Source organism: Onychomys torridus, chromosome 15, assembly GCF_903995425.1.
Source record: "Onychomys torridus chromosome 15, mOncTor1.1, whole genome shotgun sequence".
Classification (NCBI taxonomy): Eukaryota; Metazoa; Chordata; class Mammalia; order Rodentia; family Cricetidae; genus Onychomys; species Onychomys torridus.
Genome location: NC_050457.1, coordinates 46,800,443 through 46,822,624, shown reverse-complemented (window position 1 = coordinate 46,822,624; position 22,182 = coordinate 46,800,443). Strand labels below are relative to the sequence as shown.

At 43.4% G+C, this 22,182-nt stretch overlaps 1 protein-coding gene across 3 annotated transcripts in view; it reads left to right on the top strand.

Annotated features, from left to right (window-relative positions):
• The window catches only part of Egflam (EGF like, fibronectin type III and laminin G domains), a 179,429-nt gene that overhangs the window by 80,728 nt on the left and 76,519 nt on the right, over positions 1-22,182 (top strand). For 2 of the 3 annotated variants that reach the window (XM_036207340.1, XM_036207339.1), the window contains exons 4-6: positions 967-1,084; positions 2,090-2,225; positions 15,984-16,150. In XM_036207340.1, coding sequence (XP_036063233.1) covers positions 967-1,084; positions 2,090-2,225; positions 15,984-16,150 — 421 coding nt within the window. Of the gene's footprint in view, positions 1-966; positions 1,085-2,089; positions 2,226-15,983; positions 16,151-22,182 lie in introns of those variants that run through there. The other variant, XM_036207341.1, reaches the window with a different exon arrangement.

The following is a 22,182-nucleotide window of genomic DNA, read 5'->3' as shown; positions in this document are numbered from 1 at the left end:
TCATGAGTTGCAGCCGCCTTCGAGCAGCATTTGAGCGGTGAACAAGTTCCAGCTCTGGGGCGCAATGTAGATGGTAATGAAGATTAGCCCTCCAGACTTGAGAAATAGGTTGTGATGTTTTGCAAATGTTGTAACTGGGCCAAAACCTCATAGAGCAAACAGCCTCTGTCCCAAGCAAGTTCCGAGAGATCTCAAGATATAAACCTTACAGAAACTGTCTAGATCAGTGGTTCTCTGTAGCATGAATCTTAGAAATCTTATTAATAAAATCAAACCTGAAGCCCGGTATTGGGGTGTATGCTGGAAGATCAGAGAAGCAGAACAAGCCACAGCCACCTCACCTCACTAGTTCCTCAGCTGATCCCATTTCCCCAAACTGGAAGCCTCTGTGTCCTCATCTGAATGGGTCTCAGCTGAACTGTGCTGCTCAAAAGCCTAAAAGCTTAACCAGCTCTAGTTCCTGGTCCTCACATGTTATATACCTTTCTGCTTCCTGCCATCACTTCCTGAGATTAAAGGTGTGTGTCACCATGCCTGGCTGTTTCCAGTGTGGCTTTGAACTCACAGAGATCCAGACGGATCTCTGCCTCTGGAATGCTAGGATTGAAGGTGTGTGCTACCACTGCCTAACCTCTATGTTTAATATTATGACTGTTCTGTTCTGACCCCCAGATAAGTTTATTGGGGTGCACAATATATATCAACCACAGTTCTCAACTTTCCTTATGCTGCAACCCTTTAATACAGTTCCTCATGTAGTGGTGACCCCAACCATAAAACTATTTTGTTGATACTTTATAACCATAATTTGGATCCTGTTGTGAATCACAATGTAAATATGATATGCAAGGTATCTGATATGTGATCCCTGAGAGGGTTGCAAACCCATAGACTGGGAACCACTGGTCTAGATTGTTCAAGTCGAACTTCTAATTTTTGGTACTTTTCTTGTTTGATTACTGACAGGAGGAAGTGATTGGAGATTTGAAGCCAGGCACTGAATATCGAGTCAGCATAGCTGCTTACAGCCAGACTGGCAAAGGGAGACTTAGCTTTCCTCGGCATGTGACCACTTTGTCTCAAGGTAAAAATAGGCTCAAATTTATTAATAATGGGAAGGAGCTTCCATTTACTTATGCATTCATTCAGCCAACAGCACATGCCAGATACTGTCTTGGTCTCTGAGAGGCCAGTGGTGATCACAGTAAGCATGCCTCTGCTTTCTCAGAACTCAGCGGGATAAGGCAAGACACTGGATGATTAGCATATAGTAACAGATTGCTGAATGTGGTACCCACAAGCTGTGGGGATGTACCACATAGGGATGCAGGAAGATCTCACTGAAAGAATGAAGAGTGAGACTAACAGGTGAGTAGGAACCAAGACAGAGAAGAAGAAGAGAGAGGGGAAAGACCCAAGAAATGTTCATCCATGTGGTACAGAGGTGGACCCTGGAATGCAATGCTGGGTCCGCTGTGGATGCTGGTCACACTGTGTCTTCTGTCGGGAAGTGACATTAATCTATCTCCACTCTGTATTACAAGAAGTGCTTAAAATGGTGGGAAAGTCCTCCAGACCTAAACGATAGTGTGCATAAAACTTGAAGGTATGTAAGTGTGGACATGTAGACAGTAGCAAGTACAAGGTGATGGGATCCCTTTTACACATGAGGGAATATCCCACATGTCCTACCACTAGTTATCAATTCATATAGAAAGCACACACACAGAAGTGTTGGAAAATAAGTGGCAGTAACAATGGTATTCAGTTTCCTTGGGGGTAAGTACCAATTACAACATGGAGACAGAATAACGATGATGGCAGAAGATTCATCATGTGTCTTGGGGACAGTGAAGCCAACTGAGTTGTTTGCCAGCCAGAGGTCCTGGGAGGAGACATGAAGACAGGAATTAAATGAATGTATGTTATATAGTAAAAGCATCTGTGTTTTATTGTTTGGCTTGGCTTTTGAGGCCATACCAAATAATTACATTCCAGTAGTAGAATGTGCACCTGTTTTTGATTTATCCAACCTCTCCATCAGCGGAGACCACCAGCCAAGTCTAGCTGTGTTTGTCGTCCTGCTTAGATTCCTGCCCGCCCCCTGAAGCACCCCACCAGCCACATGTCCTTGTGGTTTCTGATTCTGAAGTGGCCCTCTCTTGGAAACCTGGAGAGAATGAAGGAAGTGCCCCAATTCAATCCTACTCTGTGGAGTTCATCAGGTAAGTCACAGGTCAAACCACAGAGACCACAGCTACTCCCCATATGATGTGATACAGGGCATAGATCTTCACTTAACTCCAGCCAATGTGTGTTGAAGGTGGTCCAAAGTCTTAGCAGACCAGGTTTGCAAGTGGGTCAACATATATCCCTGAATATCTTCGATAAGTAGTTATTGGTGACAATCTCCCCTCTACCTCACTTCTTTTGTAGCTATGTTCTGAGCTCTGGAGGTTCTGTATGCACTGCTACCAACAAGCTGGCCTGTATTTCATGCTTGAAACTTGCCCTTCTGAGTTTAAAGTATTGTATTTGAAGTAAATATTTGATGGTTTTTCTCAGAGGGAGAGGGAAGAACTCTTTATATACAAACACCATGTACTGTGCCTTCCAGATCCAAATTACCTTGAGACAAGTTTCTGAGTTTGAATTCAGCTTTCTTCTCTCCTATCTACATCTTAAGTTTTTGTTATTCAGTTTGATGGACTGTAGACATTCATATAGAACTCATGATTGCCAATGCTGCTTGCTGGGCAACTTTATTTATTTATTTCTTTAAAGAAGAAAAGGTGAACAAAAGGAATTCCCAATGTAAGGTCTTCAGCCTGAATTTAGGTCTCCATTTGACTCTGGGTGGAAGCTGGGTGAATGGCATCAGTCTGCCCTCCATTAAAGATGAGGAGGCTCCTCTGAGGCCTTGATGTTGTGGATTCAGAAAGAGACTCGGAAAGACCTTATTCCTCAGGCTTTGTGAACCTGGGGCGAAGGGTCCTGTCAAGATCTGATGAGTTGTTTTTTTTTGTCCTGACCTCCCAGTTTACTCCTGGCCTGTGGGAAACAGACATTTGTGTCTTCAGACAGGGCTTGCTGAATTCTAAGTGGCAGAAACTTGAAAAGATTGAAGCAATAACATATCGGCTTCTGTGACTGTCGAGTCCAGTGGCAAGTCTGAATTCAGTGAGCACTAGATTCCTGCCGCCTCAGCAGTCTGTGTCCATCCATCTCTCTGCTTCATTGATTCATTTTTCAGCAGGCTTTCCCACACCCTTAAGTGTTGTGGTCATCAAGCTTAGCAAGAGAGTATGGATTTCTTCTTGGACCCAGCAGAATTTTGATGTGCAGTCTGGTTACCCAAGTCTAGGTCCTTTTCCATTTTCCTAGCTCATCGCAGTGGCCAGGGTGGAGAGAATTTATGGACTAATGAAGCACCGGCCATATTGTAAGCTCTGAAAGCAACCATAGGCAGGGGGTGGGAGGATGGGGGTTTTCAGACCTGGAGTGTGTAGGCTAAGTGTTCAAGAGAGGGTAATCTTCAAAGGGGAACTGTAGAACAACTCTTGGGAAGTGGCAAATGGATGATAGGAAAACCTGGGAGGAAAGAAGGGGAAGGAAATAAGGAAGGACGAGAGGGAAGGAGGAAAAAAGGGAGAAGAAAGAAGGGAGGAGGGGGGAGGAGGGAGGAGGAGGACACTGTGGTAAAGATCAGACCAAGGCGTAGCCCATAACCCTGCCTCTCAACGTACCTGGTGGGCAAAGCCCGGTGTGTGCTTAGAATAGAAATGACTCTGATCCTGGTTCTAATACAAGATAACTGAGCAACAGTTGGAGTTCTCAGACTCCAGTTTTCTCATCTAAATAGCCCAGGGGGGAATTTAACACATGGTTTAATTCCACAAGTAAATTAGACAACACCAACAGAACAAAATGCATTCCTTTAAACTTTGAGAAATGCAAATGTTTTATCATCGCCGAGCAGATCATCTGTGTAATCCCCAGCAGGGCGGTAGCTCTCATTTACTTTTAGTTTTGCACTCAAACATATGTTTTTCCAACTCAATCTGTGTCTGATATCTTCATAAAAGGTGAAAATAGCAGTTTCCTAGTCTTGCATGCACATTGGAAGTGGAAAATGAAAATATTTGTCTTTAGAACCAGAAGATCCAGGAGAGAAAGTTGGTCCCTTAACTCTCCTGTCGCCATGTGGCCCTAGACATGGCTCTTCCCTCCTGAACCTCCAACACCTCTCAGAGTTTACAGTTCCCCCACAGCATAGCTTGAGACAAGGGTTTAGGTATAAGGAATTTACTTCAAGGCCATAATGAGAGTGGAGACTCTGAGACATGGAGAGGGGAACCATAAGAGTGTGTCACTAAAAGTAATGGAACCTTCCCTGGAACCTTGACTCTTCTGAAATATTACATGTGGTATGGGTCCCAGGGAAGATTTGAACACTGGTAGCCATTGGGTTGAAACACTAGCTGTAAACCTGAGCAAGCTGGGTAACCCTGCGAGTTTGACTTTCTTTAGCCAGAAAATACAGATCATCAGAGGAGGAAAAGACAAAAGATGTCTCTTAAAACTTAGAAGCAAGGTCCACACAGGACTTTTTAGGTTTTTACCCTAAGCCATTTAGAAGTGATTACATTACCAGCCATTTGACTCGAAGGAGCGAATGTAAAAAGCACAAAGAAATGTAGCTAAAGGAACCTTTTGTCACTAGTATCAGATGCCACTATGGTAGCCAACATCCTACCTCACCAACTGCAGGCATAAGAGCCAGAAAGACCCAAGTTGGATCTGCATATGCTCACCCTACCCATGGCCATCCCCTCTGGCTCACTGTCCACTGTCCAGCCACCACTGGAAGATATTTACTGCTATTGTTTCCTAACTACACAATGGTTAGAAGGAGCCTGTGAGATGGCTCAGGGTATAAAGGAGCTTGCAGCCGACCCTGATTCCTGAAGTCACGTGAAGGAAGGAGAGGACTGACTCCAGCAAGTTAACCTGACTTCACATGTGGGCTGTCAGGAGAGCATGCTCGTGTGCATGAGCATGTGTGCAAGCGAGTGAGCATGTACACACACACACACACACACACACACACACACACACACACACGCATGCACACACTAAATGAAAAAACAAAATAAGGCTATCAGTTCAGTGTATGGTGAAGCTTCACATAGTCTCAGTATTTGCCACTCACCTGAAGGCTCTGATTGCAGCTTCATCCCAGGTGGAGTCGAACCTGAGATTTAGCTGTCTTCATAAATAGGTGAACCACTCTCTCTTCAGCACTTCACTCATGCCTAGAATTTATAGCAATAACCGGAGGAATGACTGCAATATTTAAGAGGAATGTAGCCCTGTGTTGGTTTTTCTAGCCCCCAAATGTTAGTATTGAAAACATTTGAGAATTCTTTTATGCTTTGTTATGTTGTTCCTCTTACCAGCTGAGGAAATCACTGTTTCTGCACTACATGCCTAGCCCTAAAGAAGTATGCTAATGCAGTCAATTTAGAGAGAATGGAAAACAGTGAAAATGCCCCCCACACACACACACACTTTGAAGAAAGTATTTAGGAAGTTATGGTGCCCTAGTATAAGCCCTCCTTTACAAAAAGACCATAATTAGCAATAAGAAGGCTGCCTGGCTCGGATGTCAGCTGAGACTCCAAGTTAACAAATGATAGCCTTGTGAAAGCAAGAATTCCTTTTTATTACTTGACTTTCAAAATTGAAAATCTCAGAAGCACCTTGCAGACTGGCACAAGGTCCTAGAAATTCTATTAGCCATTAAGGCCTCAGGCTTAGATGAAGGGGCTAAATGTTTTTGCAGAAATCAGACCCCAGGTTCTACAGACACATCCCTTCAAACTTCAATTTTCCCTTCTGTGATGGTTCCTAGTGAAATCCAGGTTGGGGTGGCGGGAGTTGATATAAATTGAATTCTGATGTAGCAGCTTTGGGAGCCATTTGTAAACTGCAAATGAAAAAGCATGCTCTCCTCTGGCCCACCTAGACCAAATTGCCAGTCAAGTTCATCATTGCCCCATTCCATCCATCTGTTTGCCATTTGATTAGTTTAGACCAATATACAAATAAAGAGCAGCCCAGAGAGCTGAAGGTAGAATAGATTTTTTTAATGTGATGAGTTAATGGTTTGGACTTCACACCACAGTTCATTTTTGTGGGGAGCAAAATTTGCACAAAACTAGCCTCTAAGACTGATGGTGGAAGCCCCATTGAGTGCATGGGGCTTTCTCTCACTCCTGTCCTATCGACCCCAACTGATCTATGGGATTGCATCTCTTCCCTCAGAGCCAAGGGCTTCTCTTGCAGTCTGAAGGTCTCCAAAGGACCCCTGAGATAGAATTCAAGGGGTCTCTGTACTTGGCTGGAAGATAACTATATTCTTTCTTTTGGCAAGGGAAACTCAGCACTGTCTTCAGAAATCAATGACGATCCAAACCTCAATGGCACAAGCAGTTCCTGGGACTGTCTTCTCTAGTCCCATTACAATTGTTGCTCAAAATAGCAGCTATGTTTATCACTACACTGAAATTATTACAGTGACTGAAATTTATTACTGGGTTCTCTTGCTTAACATATGAAAATACCATTCTTATTGCTTAGCACATATGAAAATACCATATTTATTACTTAGGTTATTGCTGTCAACATACTGATTGCAGTCATATGTTTAAATGTGTGTGCATGAAACCATTCACAGAGCTGGGTGGTGGTGGCGCATGCCTTTAATCCCAGCACTTGGGAGGCAGAGCCAGGTGGATCTCTGTGAGTTCGAGGCCAGCCTGGTCTACCAAGTGAGTTCCAGGAAAAGGTACAAAGCTACACAGAGAAACCCTGTCTTGAAAAAAAAAAAAAAATCACAGAAAGGGTACATGGGTTCTGTCAGACAGTCACAATGGCATAAAAAAACTTAAAGATTGCAACTATAGGCCAGGGCAAGCCTTTTCTTGAGGGACCAGGTAGCATTTTTGCTCCAACAGCAATATGAGGTCTGTCTCAACTACTCCAATATACCACTGTCATGGCAAAGCAGCTGTGGACTTTAGGACCTCAGCACTGTGTTCCCATAAAGGTTGACAGCTGAATTTTCTTAACCATGGGCTTAGAGTATCCTGTTATTCCTGACATATTTTAATTTCCTCAAGCACCCCTATTAAGAGTCTAATATGGGAACATCTATTCGTACAAGTTTGCATTGCTAACGTATGTGTACAAATCATGGACAAGAGATTTAGTGGTGACTAAGTTGTGACCCAAGCTTTTGGACAGTATCGTGAGGGATGTAGATAGTCCAGAATGGTGAGTGATATTGTGGCAGGGGTAGAGAGACACAGGCTTTGGGGAATGTGTGCTTGACACCTGAACTTATACTTAATTTTGAAAGTTTTAATTGACACATCAAAGTTGCACTTGTTTGTGGGTGACCCAGTTTTGAAGGCGTCTGGGCAGGCTTCTTCCAGCAGCTAGGAAGGACACATCAGAGATAACTACAGAAGCAGAGGGAGGAAGCAATATGAAAGGCTTAGACTAGAGGAAGCCACTTAAGCAATGGCTTGGAGGCAAGAAGAAAATGTTCTCGGAATTGCTTAGAAAGCCCGGAGCTATGCATGGTGGGAGGAGAGTAAACGTGGGTCAGAACAAGAAAGGCATTAAGAGAGAGTTTGCTTTATATCCTGAAGGGGAAAAGGGACCACAGAAAGTTTTAAGGAGGAAAGTGATTTCAGTATTTGCATTTTTGAAAGACCAGGCTGACTTCTTAAGCAACAACCAGACAAACAGTACAAAGTTCCAATGATCCGTGAGCTTGCAGCCTAGAAGGAAGACAGAAAACTTAAAGAAATTATATCTGAAGATGATAATCAATGTACCAGTAGCATTGGGTTCCAGGCACCAGGAGATGTCAGAGACACCCATGACACCAGCACATGAGCTGTTGCTCATGAAGAATAAACCAGGGGCTGGAGATGCTCTTAAGTTATCAGTTAATCCAACATCCTTCAGCAAATGTTAAATGTTAAAATTGGGGAATCATCATAGGTTTGAAAGATCCTACATTTCTGGTAGTACTATGCACCTAGTCCACTTCATCTCTTTGGCCAGAGGGCAGCCTCCACTCTCCAGGCCATTGTGCATGTGTTACCATGTCCCCTGGAAGGTGGCTTTCTGCTCCAACAAATTCTACTCTCAAAAACGTTTTCCTCGTGTGATGTAACCACTTGAGTTAGTTTCCTCATTCACATCTGTAAGATGAGTAAGCTTCACCTTCACCTTAGCTTCAAGGACACCAGTTCTCAAACTGTAAAAGATGATAGATTTGAAGGTATTTGAACTAACTGGGGAGATCCTGACTGACCATTTTTCAAAAGGAGGACACAATAGAATAGGAAAGAAAATATGAGAAGATGTCACATAGGGCATACATTGCGTTTGTGAAACATGTTTCAGTTGTGTGTGTGTGTGTGTGTGTGTGTGTGTGTGTGTGTTTGATGTTTATAGGGTCACAGTACCCAGTGCATGTGTTTCTGTGGGTCATGGAAATAGCATTGCGCTGAATCAATATGGATTGAGGTCAGAGGCAGTAAAGTAAGTCCAGCTGCCTACCCTGTTCTGGAAGTCACTTACCACTTCAGCTTCCATAATGGATGGCCACATTCCTCCACATCTGTACAGCCATTGCTGCTGAGGCCATCCCTCCCAAGGTGTTCACCTTTATTCCTAACCGTTCCTAATTGACACCAAAAGGTTTTCCTTCGAATGGACTGCCATTGATGTCTCTAAGAAACCCAATGACATCCCATTCCCACATGGAAAACCCAGAAGTGTTTACACCATCATCACAGGATACAGTCTCTTGTTTCCTATGCTCATTACATCCTGTGCATTTAAGCCAAGCAGTACCCACCCTTTGAACTCTGTCTCTACTGGTCAAAGACTGCAAAGTAATCAACATAGAGAACCCCTTCCTGCTAGAAGCAGTGGGTCTTTTCCATAGTAGATGATGCTCAGAGTTCATAGTGAGCATGTGATCACTTTGAAAGTCCAGATTAGTGCCTTTCCTGCTATAGGTTTTGACTTTACAGTTTCCCCCTTAAGTCTATTTAATTGACTTGCTTAAGAAACTAACATGAGGTTATTGTTGGTGTCCTCTTAAATTTCACTTGAGTTGGTTTTGCCTTTGCATTTCTATACACTGAGATAATTTTGAATTCTGTCACACATCTTATGGAGAGTGTCTTGGTTAGGGCTACTATTGCTGTGATGAAACACCATGACCAAAGCAACTTGGTGAGGAAATAGTTTATTTTGCTCAAGGTTCCATATAACAGCCCATGATCAAAGGAAGTCAGGACAGGAACTCAAGCAGGCCAGGAACCTGGAGGCAGGAGCTGAGGCAGAGGCCAGGGAAGGGTGCTGCTTACTGGCTTGCTCCTCATGACTTGCTCAGCCCGCTTTCTTATAGAATGCAGGACCACCCAGTCCAGGAATGGCACCATCCACCATGAACTGGACTCTCCTCCATCAATCACTAATTAAGAAAATGCTCTAAAGGCTTGACCACTGCCTGATCTTACAGGGACATGTTCTCTTTTGAGGCCCCCTCCTCAACTGGGTCCTGATGGTGCCAGCTCATGTCAAGTTGACATAAAAGCAGGCCAGTACAGAGAGTCTGTGTCCAAACAAACATCTCCATTTCTTAAAATGCTGTGGCTTGTTTTAAATATGACCCTTTCTTCTTTTGAATTCCAGCTACTAAGATCTTTGTTAATGTTTTTTAACTTGGCCATGTAAAGTTATTCCTTCTTTATGCCCCCAAGGGTCCCTCCCGCTGCCATCTACTCTGTCTACTTAGCCACTTGGATTGTTCTCAGAAACCACCTCCCACATCCTCTTTTGCCCATCTGAATTTCTCTGAGACACGTGGGTGTTCCAGGTGGGCTAATGATTTAGAAACCCATCAAAGTAACAATAGTTTGGTATTTTCAATATATTTATTTAGAGGCAGAATATCTAAAATTTTGACTATCTTTTCTTTTTCATTTTCTCACAAGACCTTTGCAAGGTGTTTGCAGTCCAGTTTTATGTTGTGTTGGTATGATTCCATCCTGCAAAGATCCTTGAAGAAGTGTGTGTGTGTGTGTGTGTGTGTGTGTGTGTGTGTGTGTGTGTGTAGGGGGTGGGTAGGTGTGCACACCCATGTGCACATATGTGGGTGCTTGCACTATTACACCTTGAAGAATTGTGTGCGTGGGTGGGGGGGTGCACACACTCATGTGTACGTGTATGGGTGCTTGCACTAATACACAAGCACCTGCATCTCTTGGGCATATGTTGGTTTATATGGACACAGTCAACATATTAGCTAATTTTCTCAATTCTGTTGAAAAACAGCACTCAGGAACTCCTAAGGGAAGCAAATGTATGGTGTCTCACAGTTTGAGGGTATAGTCCATCATGGGATGGAAGGCATGGTCATGACAGCCACTCCAACTATGGTCACGGGAGCTTGAGGCAGATGGTCACATGGCGTCCATAGGCAGCAAGCACAGGGAGATCAGTGTTGTTGCTCCATTTACTTCCTTTTTAGTTAATCTGGGACTTTAGCCTAGGGAATGGTACCATCCCCATTCAGAGTGGCTCTTTTGACTTCAGCTAAACCTCTCTAGAAATACACTCACAGACAATACCTCTTAGGTAATTCAAAATTCTGTCAGGGTCATAATAGAAGTTAACAATGACGTTCACCCATTTGCTTCCTTAGAAGTCTTCAATGAATAGCATTGAGATTGTTGGTGAGATACTGATTTTTAAAAGTCAGTTCAAATTAGGACTCATATTTTAACATGATGCTAATACCTTGAACAATCTTCTAAAAGGTAAATTTGGTAAATGTGCATCAATTAACCACATTGTTGATGCAAAGCTATGATGGTTCCTTTGAATGTGGGTCTCTTGACTGGGTTGCCATCTTGAAATTCTTCTGTACCTCAGAGGTGTCTCATCTGTACTAATAGTTTCTTCAAGAGAACCAAAAACTTAAAGTCATTTGCAATGCTGAGTGCAGAATCCATCTAGAATTTTACAATTTCCCAAATCTTCCTTATTCCTGTTTCAAAATTAATTATTTAGATTTCAGCTTTATCAAATCCTTAAAAAAACAATATAACTACCACTCATTTTTATACTTAATGTTTCTCTGCTCTCTATAATATTAATAATTGTAATAAACACAAAAGTTCCAAAATGAAGTCAGATGTGGTGGCGCATGCCGGTAATTCCCACATTCTGGAGGCTAAGGCAGGTGGATCAACATTCAAGGGAAGCCTGGGCCCCAGACAGGGCCTTTTCTCAAACAAAGAAACAAACAAACAAACACAAATAAATCACCAGTGAGTTCTGGGATAAACTCAATGTTCTTTTGATGATCAGGTGCTTCAGTTGGTAAGAACAGATGCAGAAATCCTTGACTCTGTATGGAGAAATATGCCATAGGCTTGCTTACCTATTCATAGTTAATGTTATCCTACATTGTACCCATCTTTTGTATAGATTAAACAGACACTCAGATCAGGGACTTTTTATTCTTTGGTAATCCCACTTAGCCATGCGTACTTAGTGCTTAACATGTTGTATCACACATATAATGTTATTTGGATTTCTCTTCCATCCAAGGGTTCTCCATTTCCTTGAACTTGTTCAAATCCAAACACTTTGGTAATTTAATTTTTTTTGAGACAGGGTTTATCTGTATAGTTTTGGTGCCTTATTCTGTAGACCAGGCTGACCTCCAACTCATAGAGATCCACCTGGCTGAGCCTCCCAAGTGCGGGGATTAAAGGTGTGTGCCACCACGGCCTGGCCTGGTAATTTAATTTAAGTTCCTCCTGGTATTCATGGATTTCCCTCAAGAGTTCAGTTTATACTGAACTGTTTAGATACAGTTCTTGAGGCCTCGGGAGGTGGCACAGCCATTGAGAGAGCTTACTGTTTAGTTCCCAGCACCCACATCAGGCAGCTCACAATCACTGTAACTCTGACTCTAGGAGGTCTGATGCCCTCCCCTAGCTTCTCTGACACTTACATATAGGTGGAACACACACACACACACACACACACACACACACACACACACAAACACACAAACACACAAATAAAATAAAATTTCAAATACAAGTCTTAAAATATGCTATTTTGCACTGACTTCTTGCTGGTTCTTCAAGGCTCTGTCCTGCCCTGACTCCCAGATCTTCTGTTCCCCCAATTACATTATTAGCTCCCCGAGGGGAGCCAACTTTATACTCCCCTAGAAGTCTCCCAGAATATAACTCTTGTAATGGACGCTGCCAAGGCAGCCACCTGCAGAATTTCATGATGTCAAGAAAATGATTGTTCACTAAGATTTTGATTGGCAATGGGAAAGGTGGTGAAAATATTCCAAGGAAAGAAGTAAGAGAAAAATATGGTTCTGCATCTTGAGGTTAATTATACTTTTTCTATGTTTACCAAAGTATAATGGTAGATCTGGCTCATAAGCTTTGGGGGATCATCATTATCTTTGAGAGTATGATTGAAGCTTATTCAAGTTTACTTAGAAAAGTAAAATAAGGGCTCAAATATGAAATCTTGCTTATAATTTCTAAGGATCCTCAAACACTTACCAGACTAGATCCTTACATTGCTAGTGGTAAGCAATTCTTCCCACTAAAGTGAACCACTGTGTGAGTATGTCCTGATTGCTTGAATAGGCTCCTTGAATTTTGAGTAGCCATTGCTGATTCTTGTGTGCCCTACCCAAACATCCTTGCCCAATTGCTCCAAATGTAAGCCATGGATCTCCTGGCCTATCCCCTCTAGACCTTGCCCATGCCACTTCTTAGAAAGTGCTGCAAGTATGAGCTGAGCCCCACTGATGGCTGGCCCTCTGTACCCAGAATGGCAGCACATTCTCAGTCAACTTCTCCTACTAGGGTCTATTCATTGTTGGGGAAAGTGCCAGGATAATGTTGCTATGGTGACTTGACTGCCAACATTGTAGTTAGGATAAAATTCCCTCCAGTGGAAGAAGATAAAGCTATTGTTGGGGATGATTGAAGACAATACCCCTGCCAGGCTATCTCAACCTCACCTTTGTACTTTGTGCCTCAAGAGACTCTGGAAACAATGAAATGGAAAGCCCAGTACAAAACCAGAGGTGAAGTGTTAGAGGTTTTGAGCTGCTATTCAATCTCCATGGGCTATATATTATCAAATTAAATGTTAATGATTTCTGTCATTTTTGTTGGGAATAGGGGGGTTTTCTGTGCATGGAATGAGCAACGATAAAATTCTTCTTCCCTCCCCTCCCCTCCCCATGTAACTTTTGCATGAAGATGAAGATGGCTGCAGATATTTGCAAGTAGCTCTGGGTAAACAACAGCACACCCAGAGAAGAGATTAGAGTTCTTTCCTCTGGAAATAGCACAAGGGAAGCTTAGCAAATAATAGGAGAGTTTTATCTAAAGTCCACATCTCTCCTGACTTCACTTTTTGGTATCTCTAGTGGCTTTCCTCTGTGAAGGGATTCTGTGCTAATGTGAATTTGCAAATGTGTTTCCTTCACCCATTCAGCTTTTCTCTTTGATGATAAAATCGTTTTAGAAAAGAATTCCACCTTTAGGACAAGACAGGGAAGAACTGAACCCTGCTTCCTCTATCTAGTAGGTGCCCTGTGATTTTTTTCTTTGTCCCCAGACCAGACATTGTCAGGAGGTGCAGCTCATAGCCACTTCATGTGGTAAGCCTGAGGACGTCTTTGTTTCCTGAACTTTTAGTAAATCTCACTAGTGGAAAACTAGGCAAGCCCATATTTAATGGATCTATCCAGACTTCTCCTTTTACTTCTTCTTTTTTTTGTTTAATGTATTTGTCTTTATGTGTACTTGTGTTCTGCTGCCCATATGTCTGTGTGAGGGTGTCAGATCCCCTGGAACTGGAGTGACAGACAGTTGTGAGCTGCTGTGTGGGCACCAGGACTTGAACCTGGGTCCTCTGGAAGAGCAGCTGGTGCTCTTCATCTCTGAGCCATCTCCTGATGTATTCTTCACAAACAGCAAGCACCAACATGCTTTATTTCTGGCTACTCTTCAAACACCTGTGAGTAGGGGGCGTTTAACACCAGAGAGGGAGGGCCAGGGAGGTCTAACGATTGCTCTCTGCCCACCATCACCACGGTTTTCAATCCAGCATCAATCCAACCTCATCTCTTCAACCCAAAGTGGCCTCGGCAGTTCTCAGCTGTGACTTTGTCAACTTTCTTGCCGTTTTGGAACTTCAGTTTCTCTTTTATATTATAAGCAGAAACAAAAGATGGCAAAGTTAGCGTTAGTGTCTACTAGACAGGGTGGTTGTAGGAGGTGAGTGAGTGAAGGCATCAGGGCAATGTTCGATACTTTGATTAGCAGCCATTAACACAAACCCTCCAGTTAGGCCCCCAGCTAGGCACTGTCTTTCTCAACTTTCACTTTGCCTTTCTTCCTGCCTACAATGTTCTTCTTCCCCTCTAGCTAGAACATCCAAATACAGCTACACTGTCCAAAAGAGATGTAGCACAGTCCTATATGATGTTTATGTTTTAATTGTGGCATCATGGAGGTACAAAGAGACTAAATTTTTTAAAAAATTAAAGATGTATTTATTTTATTATTTTATGGGTATGAATGTTTTGCCCACATGCATATGTGTGTACCATTTGTGTGCCTGACATCCCCCGGGACTGGAATTACATACAGGTGGTTTTGAGCCATGACATGGATGTGGGAATCAAACCCAGGCCCTTTGCAAGAATAAGTGCTCTTAACCACCAAATCAACTCTGCAGCCCATGTAAAATGAATTTTAATAAAAACGTTTTAACTTGTTATATCCAAAATATTATCATTTCAATATGAATTAAATACAAAGATAAAATAAATCTTATATTTTCAAAAGGGACAATTTTCATGTTTTTAAAAAAGGCTGTGTGCATTTTGTACTTAAAATATATTTTAATTCATGCTGACTATGTTTCAAAGGCTCACTGACCCCATGGGTTAGCAGTAAGCAAGCAACTATGTGTTCTTAACTCCAGAAGCAAATAAATTCTATCAGTAATGGTTGGCACATATTTATAGCATGATGCCAGACAGGATGCTAAGGTACATTTCATGCCATCTTCATGGCAGTACCCTTATCTAGGTCACTGTATTATTCACATTTTACAGATGGGAAAAGTAAGATGTAAATACATTAAGGATCAGCTAGTAAGCAGCAGAGCTCTGATAGGAACTTGGTTCTATCAAACTCCAGAGATTATACTGGCTTTGTGCATGCTGTTTCATTGACTGAAAGTCTAAATGAAGACCAGCCTTCTCAGCAAGGCCCTCAGAAGGACATGTGAAGATTCAGCACATTGACACAGATGTAGTTTATAAAGGCTGTGAATGTCTGTGAGCATAGTCATCACGGCTGCTCCCACGGCAGTTCATGCCGCCAGTCACCCTATAAAACTTGTACTTGTTTACTCGTGAACAGATTGCGAAGAGATGGAATCTCTGCTCTCCTGACCTCTAGGGATGAGACTGCCAAGGGGGAGGCTTGTTTAGGGAACATCTGGAAAATGAAATTCTTGCCAATGAATTCTCCCATGTGGGGTCTTTTCATCCTTGTTAAGGCCAAGGAGGCAGAAGTAGATGGTCTCTAAGCAGGGCTTATAGGTGGCCCTAAAGATGATCTACTTGTTTTTACTGGCAGATGCTTACAGTTGGTGACGTTATGGCTTGAAAGCAGGACCACTTTCAGATAGGAAATGTTAACTCACTTTTATGAGCACTGCTCTCAGTGTGAAAATGGTGTTAGCTCCCGGTGGCTAGCTAGCCTCTTTTCCCTATGGTATTTCTGAATTGTTGCTTTTCTTATTTTTAATCATTAAAGGCCAGATTTTGACAAGAGCTGGACCATAATCCAGGAGCGGCTGCAAATGGACTCCATGGTTATCAAAGGCCTTGATCCAGACACCAACTACCGGTTTGCTGTGAGAGCCATGAATGCCCATGGCTTCAGCCCACGCAGCCGGCCCAGCAACACCATCCGAACCCTGGGTGAGTGCTGTACCTGTCCTGAGGAACATGAGTAGCCATTCTGCTGTGGCTGCCTCTCAGAGCCTCACTTGCCTGGGGTTCCTTAGTGCCCAACAGACGAACAGCCTGGGATGGGGCTCTCCTCAGGCTTCCTCCTGCAGTTTTCCCAGACCTTTGAAGGTTCGACTCTCCACAGGGACACAGACTATTTCTGTTCCCAGGCAGTCATGGAAGGTTTATTTTTGCATCGTCCTTGGGGAGTTTCTGGTCAGTCAGTTTTTGTTCACAGTCACGGACTAGATCACATAGCAAATGAGATGTGTAGTTTCCCCCTGCCTCTCATCTTTTGAGAAGGTGAGCTCATCTTGGAACCCTGGGAGGAAAAACTAAGACACCCCTCCACCCCCCAGACTCTTCAGGTTAGTGATTGTCTGCCAAATCAAGGACTTTTGGTTGAGTGTGATGGACTCTTGTAATCTCATCTCTTGGAAGGCTGAAGCAGGAGGATCAGGGTTAATTCAAAGCCAACCCAGGCTACTTGCAAAGAGCCTGTCTTAAAAAACAAACAAAACACAAGGACCTTCAAGTCACATTAGTCCCTCTATGTGGTGGTCAACAAGTCTCAGAGCAGATGTTGGCATGCTAATACATAACTTGAGGGAGCAGTTGACTTCTTAAGTTCTCATGGTACCTCCTGGGATCTGGAGGAAGCTTGGGGCAATGCTGAGCAAATAAACTGAGGATTTTCTTCAAAGTCAGATCATGTCTCTGGTCTGGGGTTCAGCGAGCTGTCACATGATGTCAAAAGCTGTACTTCCATTCGAAGGTTTCCAGGAAGCTTGCCAAGCCCAGCCCAGGCCAGCATCAAAGTCTTTTGTACTTTGGAAGTGGGGGTCACATTTATATAAACCTAGAACCATGGGTAGTGAGGTCTCAGAAGGGAGATACAAGCATATTTGTCTTTGAAAGCTCTGTGTCTTTGCAGTGCAGTCTGTGAATTCTTCCAGAAGAGCCCTGCAGCTGCTGCAGGCCCTGTTTACCCAAGAGGGGGGCTTTAAAAGGGAAGCCTACCCTGGGTAGCTTGTTCCCCATTGGCTTGCACAAAGTCCTATTCTTGTTGTTAGGATCTGAGTAAGTTTCCCCCGCCCCCTCTCCTCATAAAATATCCACATAGCTGCCTTCCAAGGCTACTGCTAGTTCCAGGAAGAGATCGACTAGGGTCCACAAGTTCTGGGGATTCTTTATCCTGCAACCTTCAATGCTGGGTTTCCATTCTTCAGGTTGAATTGTTGGAGTGTGCAGAGAGGCCTCACCCCTAAAACCACCCCCTATCTTCCCATTTCCCCATCACACAACTACAGCGAGCCAGTTTCCCCTCCTTCAGAATGGAGAAGCTGCCCAAACAGAGTCTTAAAATGAAGACGGTTCTCTCCACAAGCCGTGCTAGTGACTTTACTTCAAGGGCAGGCCTCCTTCCATTCCTGCTCAATCCATTGTCTTCTGTCATCTTCAATGAGCCAAAGTATAGGTAACGGGAGCTAGGGGCTCACTGTACTTCCAAACACGTAGGCTGTCTTTGTGTGTGCACCCTGGCACTTTGTGTGTGTACACCATGGCACTTTGTGTGTGTGCACCCTGACACTTTGTGTGTGTGCCCCTGTGCTTAGCACAAGGCTCTTCTGCTCCACACCGTCCATCTGTGCTCAGTGTCCCCAACTCCACAGAGTGAAGAAAGAAGAGACATGATGTGGGTGGCTCAGGCTGACCTTGACCTTGGATGTAGTGAGTAGGTAAGGCACCCCTTGAGGATTTTCTTTCCCTTTTTTTTTTGGGGGGGGGGTTCAAGACAGGGTTTTTCTGTGTAGCTTTGCGCCTTTCCTGGAACTCACGTGGTAGCCCACACAGGCCTTGAACTCACAGAGATCTCCCTGGCTCTGCCTCCTGAGTGCTGGGATTAAAGGTGTGCACCACCACCGCCCAGCCTTTCTTTTCTTACATGAATTACTGATGTGGTCTTTATGGTTCTGATCATTTCCCCCCTCCATTTCTTGATCCTATTTTTAACAGAAAAGGTGAGGAATGCAAACAAACCAAATACTTTACAAATATGAAACATTATATTCTATTTTTGACTCTCAGGGAAAGTAAAATTTTATAATTTCATAGTAATTATGTGTGAGAAAGGATGACAAAACCAAACCAAACCAAACCAAACACCAGACAAACAATAAAACAAAAAATCCCAAACCTCAGGGAAGTTTTCTTTATGAGAGTTTTTGTTGTTATTTGGGATGTTTGTTTTGTTTTGTTTTCGAGACCTGATTTCAAAGTTTAGGCCAGCCTCCAACTCCCTAGGTGGCTAAGGATGACGTTGAACTTGTGGTCTCCTTCCTGCGTGCTGGAATTGCAGGTGTGTTCCACCATGCCCAGTTTCTGCTCAGCTGGATATTAATCCCAGGGCTTCATTCACACAAAGCAAGCAGTGTAGCAACTGAGGATTGTTCCCAGTCCATTATTTAAGAAATATTCTCTTTTTTTATTATATAGTATTATTTTATTCTTTTTTTAAAATTTAATTTAATTTTACATATCAGCCATGGATTCCCCTGGGGATTCAGCTCAACCTGGTAAATTCAGTCCAGGCAGGTCCAGTCCCCTCCCTCCAGGCTAAGCAAAGCGTGCCCACATAAGCCCCAGGTTCCAATAAATATTCCTTTTTTTAAAACATTTATTTATTTATTACACATACAATGTTCTGTCTACATGCCAGAAGAGAGCACCAGATCTCATTATAGATGGTTGTGAGCCACCATGTGGTTGCTGGGGATTGAACTTGGGACCTCTGGAAGAACAGCCAGTGCTCTTAACCTCTGAGCCACCTCTCCAGCCCATTATTAAGAAATATTCTTAGATAATTAGACATCTGCTGCTCCTGCATATGTGTGCTTACTCAAATTAGGACAACAGGAGTAGACAGTATTAGATGAGCCATCACACGGAAGCCTAAGAATGTGCTGGAAGTGATGCTTGGGTTGTTTGCCTCTTGGCTGCACTACTGTCCTAGAAAACCCTGTCTTCTGCACATTTTTGGTCCTAATTTGGTATTGGTTTTAAACTATATTGCTTCCAAATGCATTTTTCTTTTCCATATGAAAGCCACATACTTACCAACTGGCATCCTCTGAGTCTTAATGAATGCGAAGTGTCACAGCTGACACTGGAAAGCCGGCTGTGAACCAGGTTTTGTGCTGACCACTTGACTTGTGTGGAATCCACTTACTTCTTCCAGAAACCCTGGGATGGGAGGGACGACATCCACTTCTTATAGATGGAGGAAAATAGCATCTCGAAAGACTGAACGTTCTCTCAAGACTGATAACTATGAAGGCAGGATTCGAAGTTAGGTTTGCTGAGTGCTATTTCATTGAGTACCATTCAGATGAATGGAATCCTTTTGTTAGCACCGGAAGGTTAAGGTCAATGATTCAATGGGGTGGTAGGGTCTGTGTAGGGTCTGAGGGCTAGGGAGGTGCTGGGGGCTCAGAATCCAGCTTCCAACATTGGTGCTTCTTTCCTTTTTTCCTTTCGTTATAAAACAGAAATATTTCTTTATTGCAATTCTTCTCTGTACCCTTTGTAGTCATATTTACAGTCTGTGTTCCAGTTCTAATCCCTGATAGCCACTTCTCTGTTCATCACGCATCTCTTTTCTTCCAGTTTCTTATCTTGAGAATGCCGTATAAGTACAGTCCTACAGTATAGAATTGGGATGTCTTAGCTGCTCTTGGATCTCGCAGACAGTGATGGGAGGCTAGGGCCCTGCCTCTGCTCAGCCCAAGTGAAGACAGCACAGTTTGGGTGGTACCTTAACAGACATAAGCCTCATCTACCTCAGCCTCATTCCAACACAGAATGGAATGGGAAGAAAAAAATAATTACAGCGCTAAGTATCTTGAGAAATAGGTTCTTTCGGTCACTCTAAATGATAACACACTAGCCTGCATTTACCTCAGGCCTCTCACGGGAGGCTCCTCATAATTCACTTCCCATGTTGTTTCCATGAGAAAATGGGAAATTAAAACATACATTAGCCAGGCGGTGGTGGTGCATGCCTTTAATCCCAGCACTCGGGAGGCAGAGGCAAGCGGATCTCTGTGAGTTCGAGGCCAGCCTGGTCTACAGAGCGAGATCCAGGAAAGACTCAAAGCTACACGAGAAACCCTGTCTCAAAAAAAAAAAATACATTAATAAATAAAAAATTTTAAAAAACTAATATCCTCTTCTCTGGCTTCTTATCCCCATCCTGCTGTTTTTGTTTTTGTTTTTTTTAATCCTAGGAGGGAAGCACCAACAGCATTATAATTCCTTTGATCTCGTAAATGACTAGTTGATGTGGCAAGCTGGGGGCCTTGTAGGATGTGCACCCAACTCATCTGTTGGTCACTAACCCAATGAGCTCCATCCTTAGCTCAGCCAGGAAGCATGGGGCAGGAAAGAAAGGACATGAAGGTAGACAGGACAGAAACCAAGTGCCTGTATTCATTCTTTTCTTCATAGACAAGATTTAAGTAAAACTAATACATGTATAATCAATCCCAGGGTTATGTAACTTCCCCTGAGGAATGGACTATGGCCTTCCCAGCCCAAATCATTTCATTTCTAATGTTCTATCCATGTAGCACAATCAAAGAAAGAATCAATAAATTCTTTACTGAAGTGGATCTGGGGTCCTCAGGGCAGTCCCCCATAGATGTATTCTTTTGTTCCCACCAATGGTCATCTCCCTGCTGCCTCAGGCATTTGGCACCTGCTGTTTCCTCCGCATGGAGCTCTCTTTCCACAGATCTTTCTGTGGCTGTGGCAGCTTCCTCTAGTCTGCTTTTAGGTTTCTGTTGTCCCCATGTCCCTGCCTCATTTCCTCTCTAGCAATGTCACTGTCTGGACCTATTGTATACATTTCATTATGTGTATCTCCCCAGACAATAAGCTCCTTGTTGGGGCTGGAGAGCCTTAGTTGATGCTGACTCCCCACTCTACCCCTTCTCCACTATGTCAGCACTCAATAAACGCTATTGAGTTCACGTGTGAGTGTGGCTTAACCAGCCGAGAGGCTGTTTTGGAGGTTGAACTGTACAGCTGATGTCAAAGCAGGGGCAGGCAAGGGTGATCTAGAAAACCACACAGGTCCAAAGTGGGCCACCCAATGGCAAAGTACCGAGGAAAAAAACATCGAAACCTCCAGAACTGCAGTGTGACATAAATAAGGAAAAAGTAAAGAGGATAAAAGAAGAAGGGAAGAGAGAGGGAATGGATGGTGAAAGCAGCCCCAGTAAGTTTAAATTCGAGGCACTAGGGATGGAAAAGAAGCCTTGCTGATGGGATGGGAGGAGGAATATTTACATCCCATTCCAAGCCAAGCCCTCAGTTCTCCCCTCTGCTCTTCCTCAACCATCGGAACAAGCGCTAATGTTTCTCTATCACCTTTGCTTCTGGTCCTAACAAGTCTCACTGTGGTCTCAGATCTTCAGAGACTTCATAGAAATGTTTTGTTTGGGTGTCTGCCATCTCCTCAACCCAAGCTTTTCTACAGTGTTAGACCTTCCTCTTACAATGATCTGAGACAGAGCCACATGGTTCCAATTAGTCAGATTTCTACAGCAAGTGCTTCCTACGTCCTCCCCATCCTTCCCTGTGTCTGGTGATGTCTGTTTCTATCTTTGATGGTTCAGTGTCTGTGTGTGACTCTGGCTTTTGCTCTGAGACTGGAACCCTTACTTTTACCTTTCCAACTATCTCCACAGCAACCAGCTTCAGGATGCTAAGGTTCCCAGGTACATGTTACATGTAGGACCACAGAACAGATTTTGCCTATCCCCAGTCTCAAAAGTTTTCTGTTTGGTAGCAGTGCCTCAAATGGACTGTAGCAAGAGTGCAGACAGGAAGCACATGGAGACAAGGGTGGGCATGTTCTAAGGATCGGTAGAAATCAATCAGAAACTAATCTGAAATCTATGACATCACCCTCCAGAATCCCCATAGCTGATGCATATGAG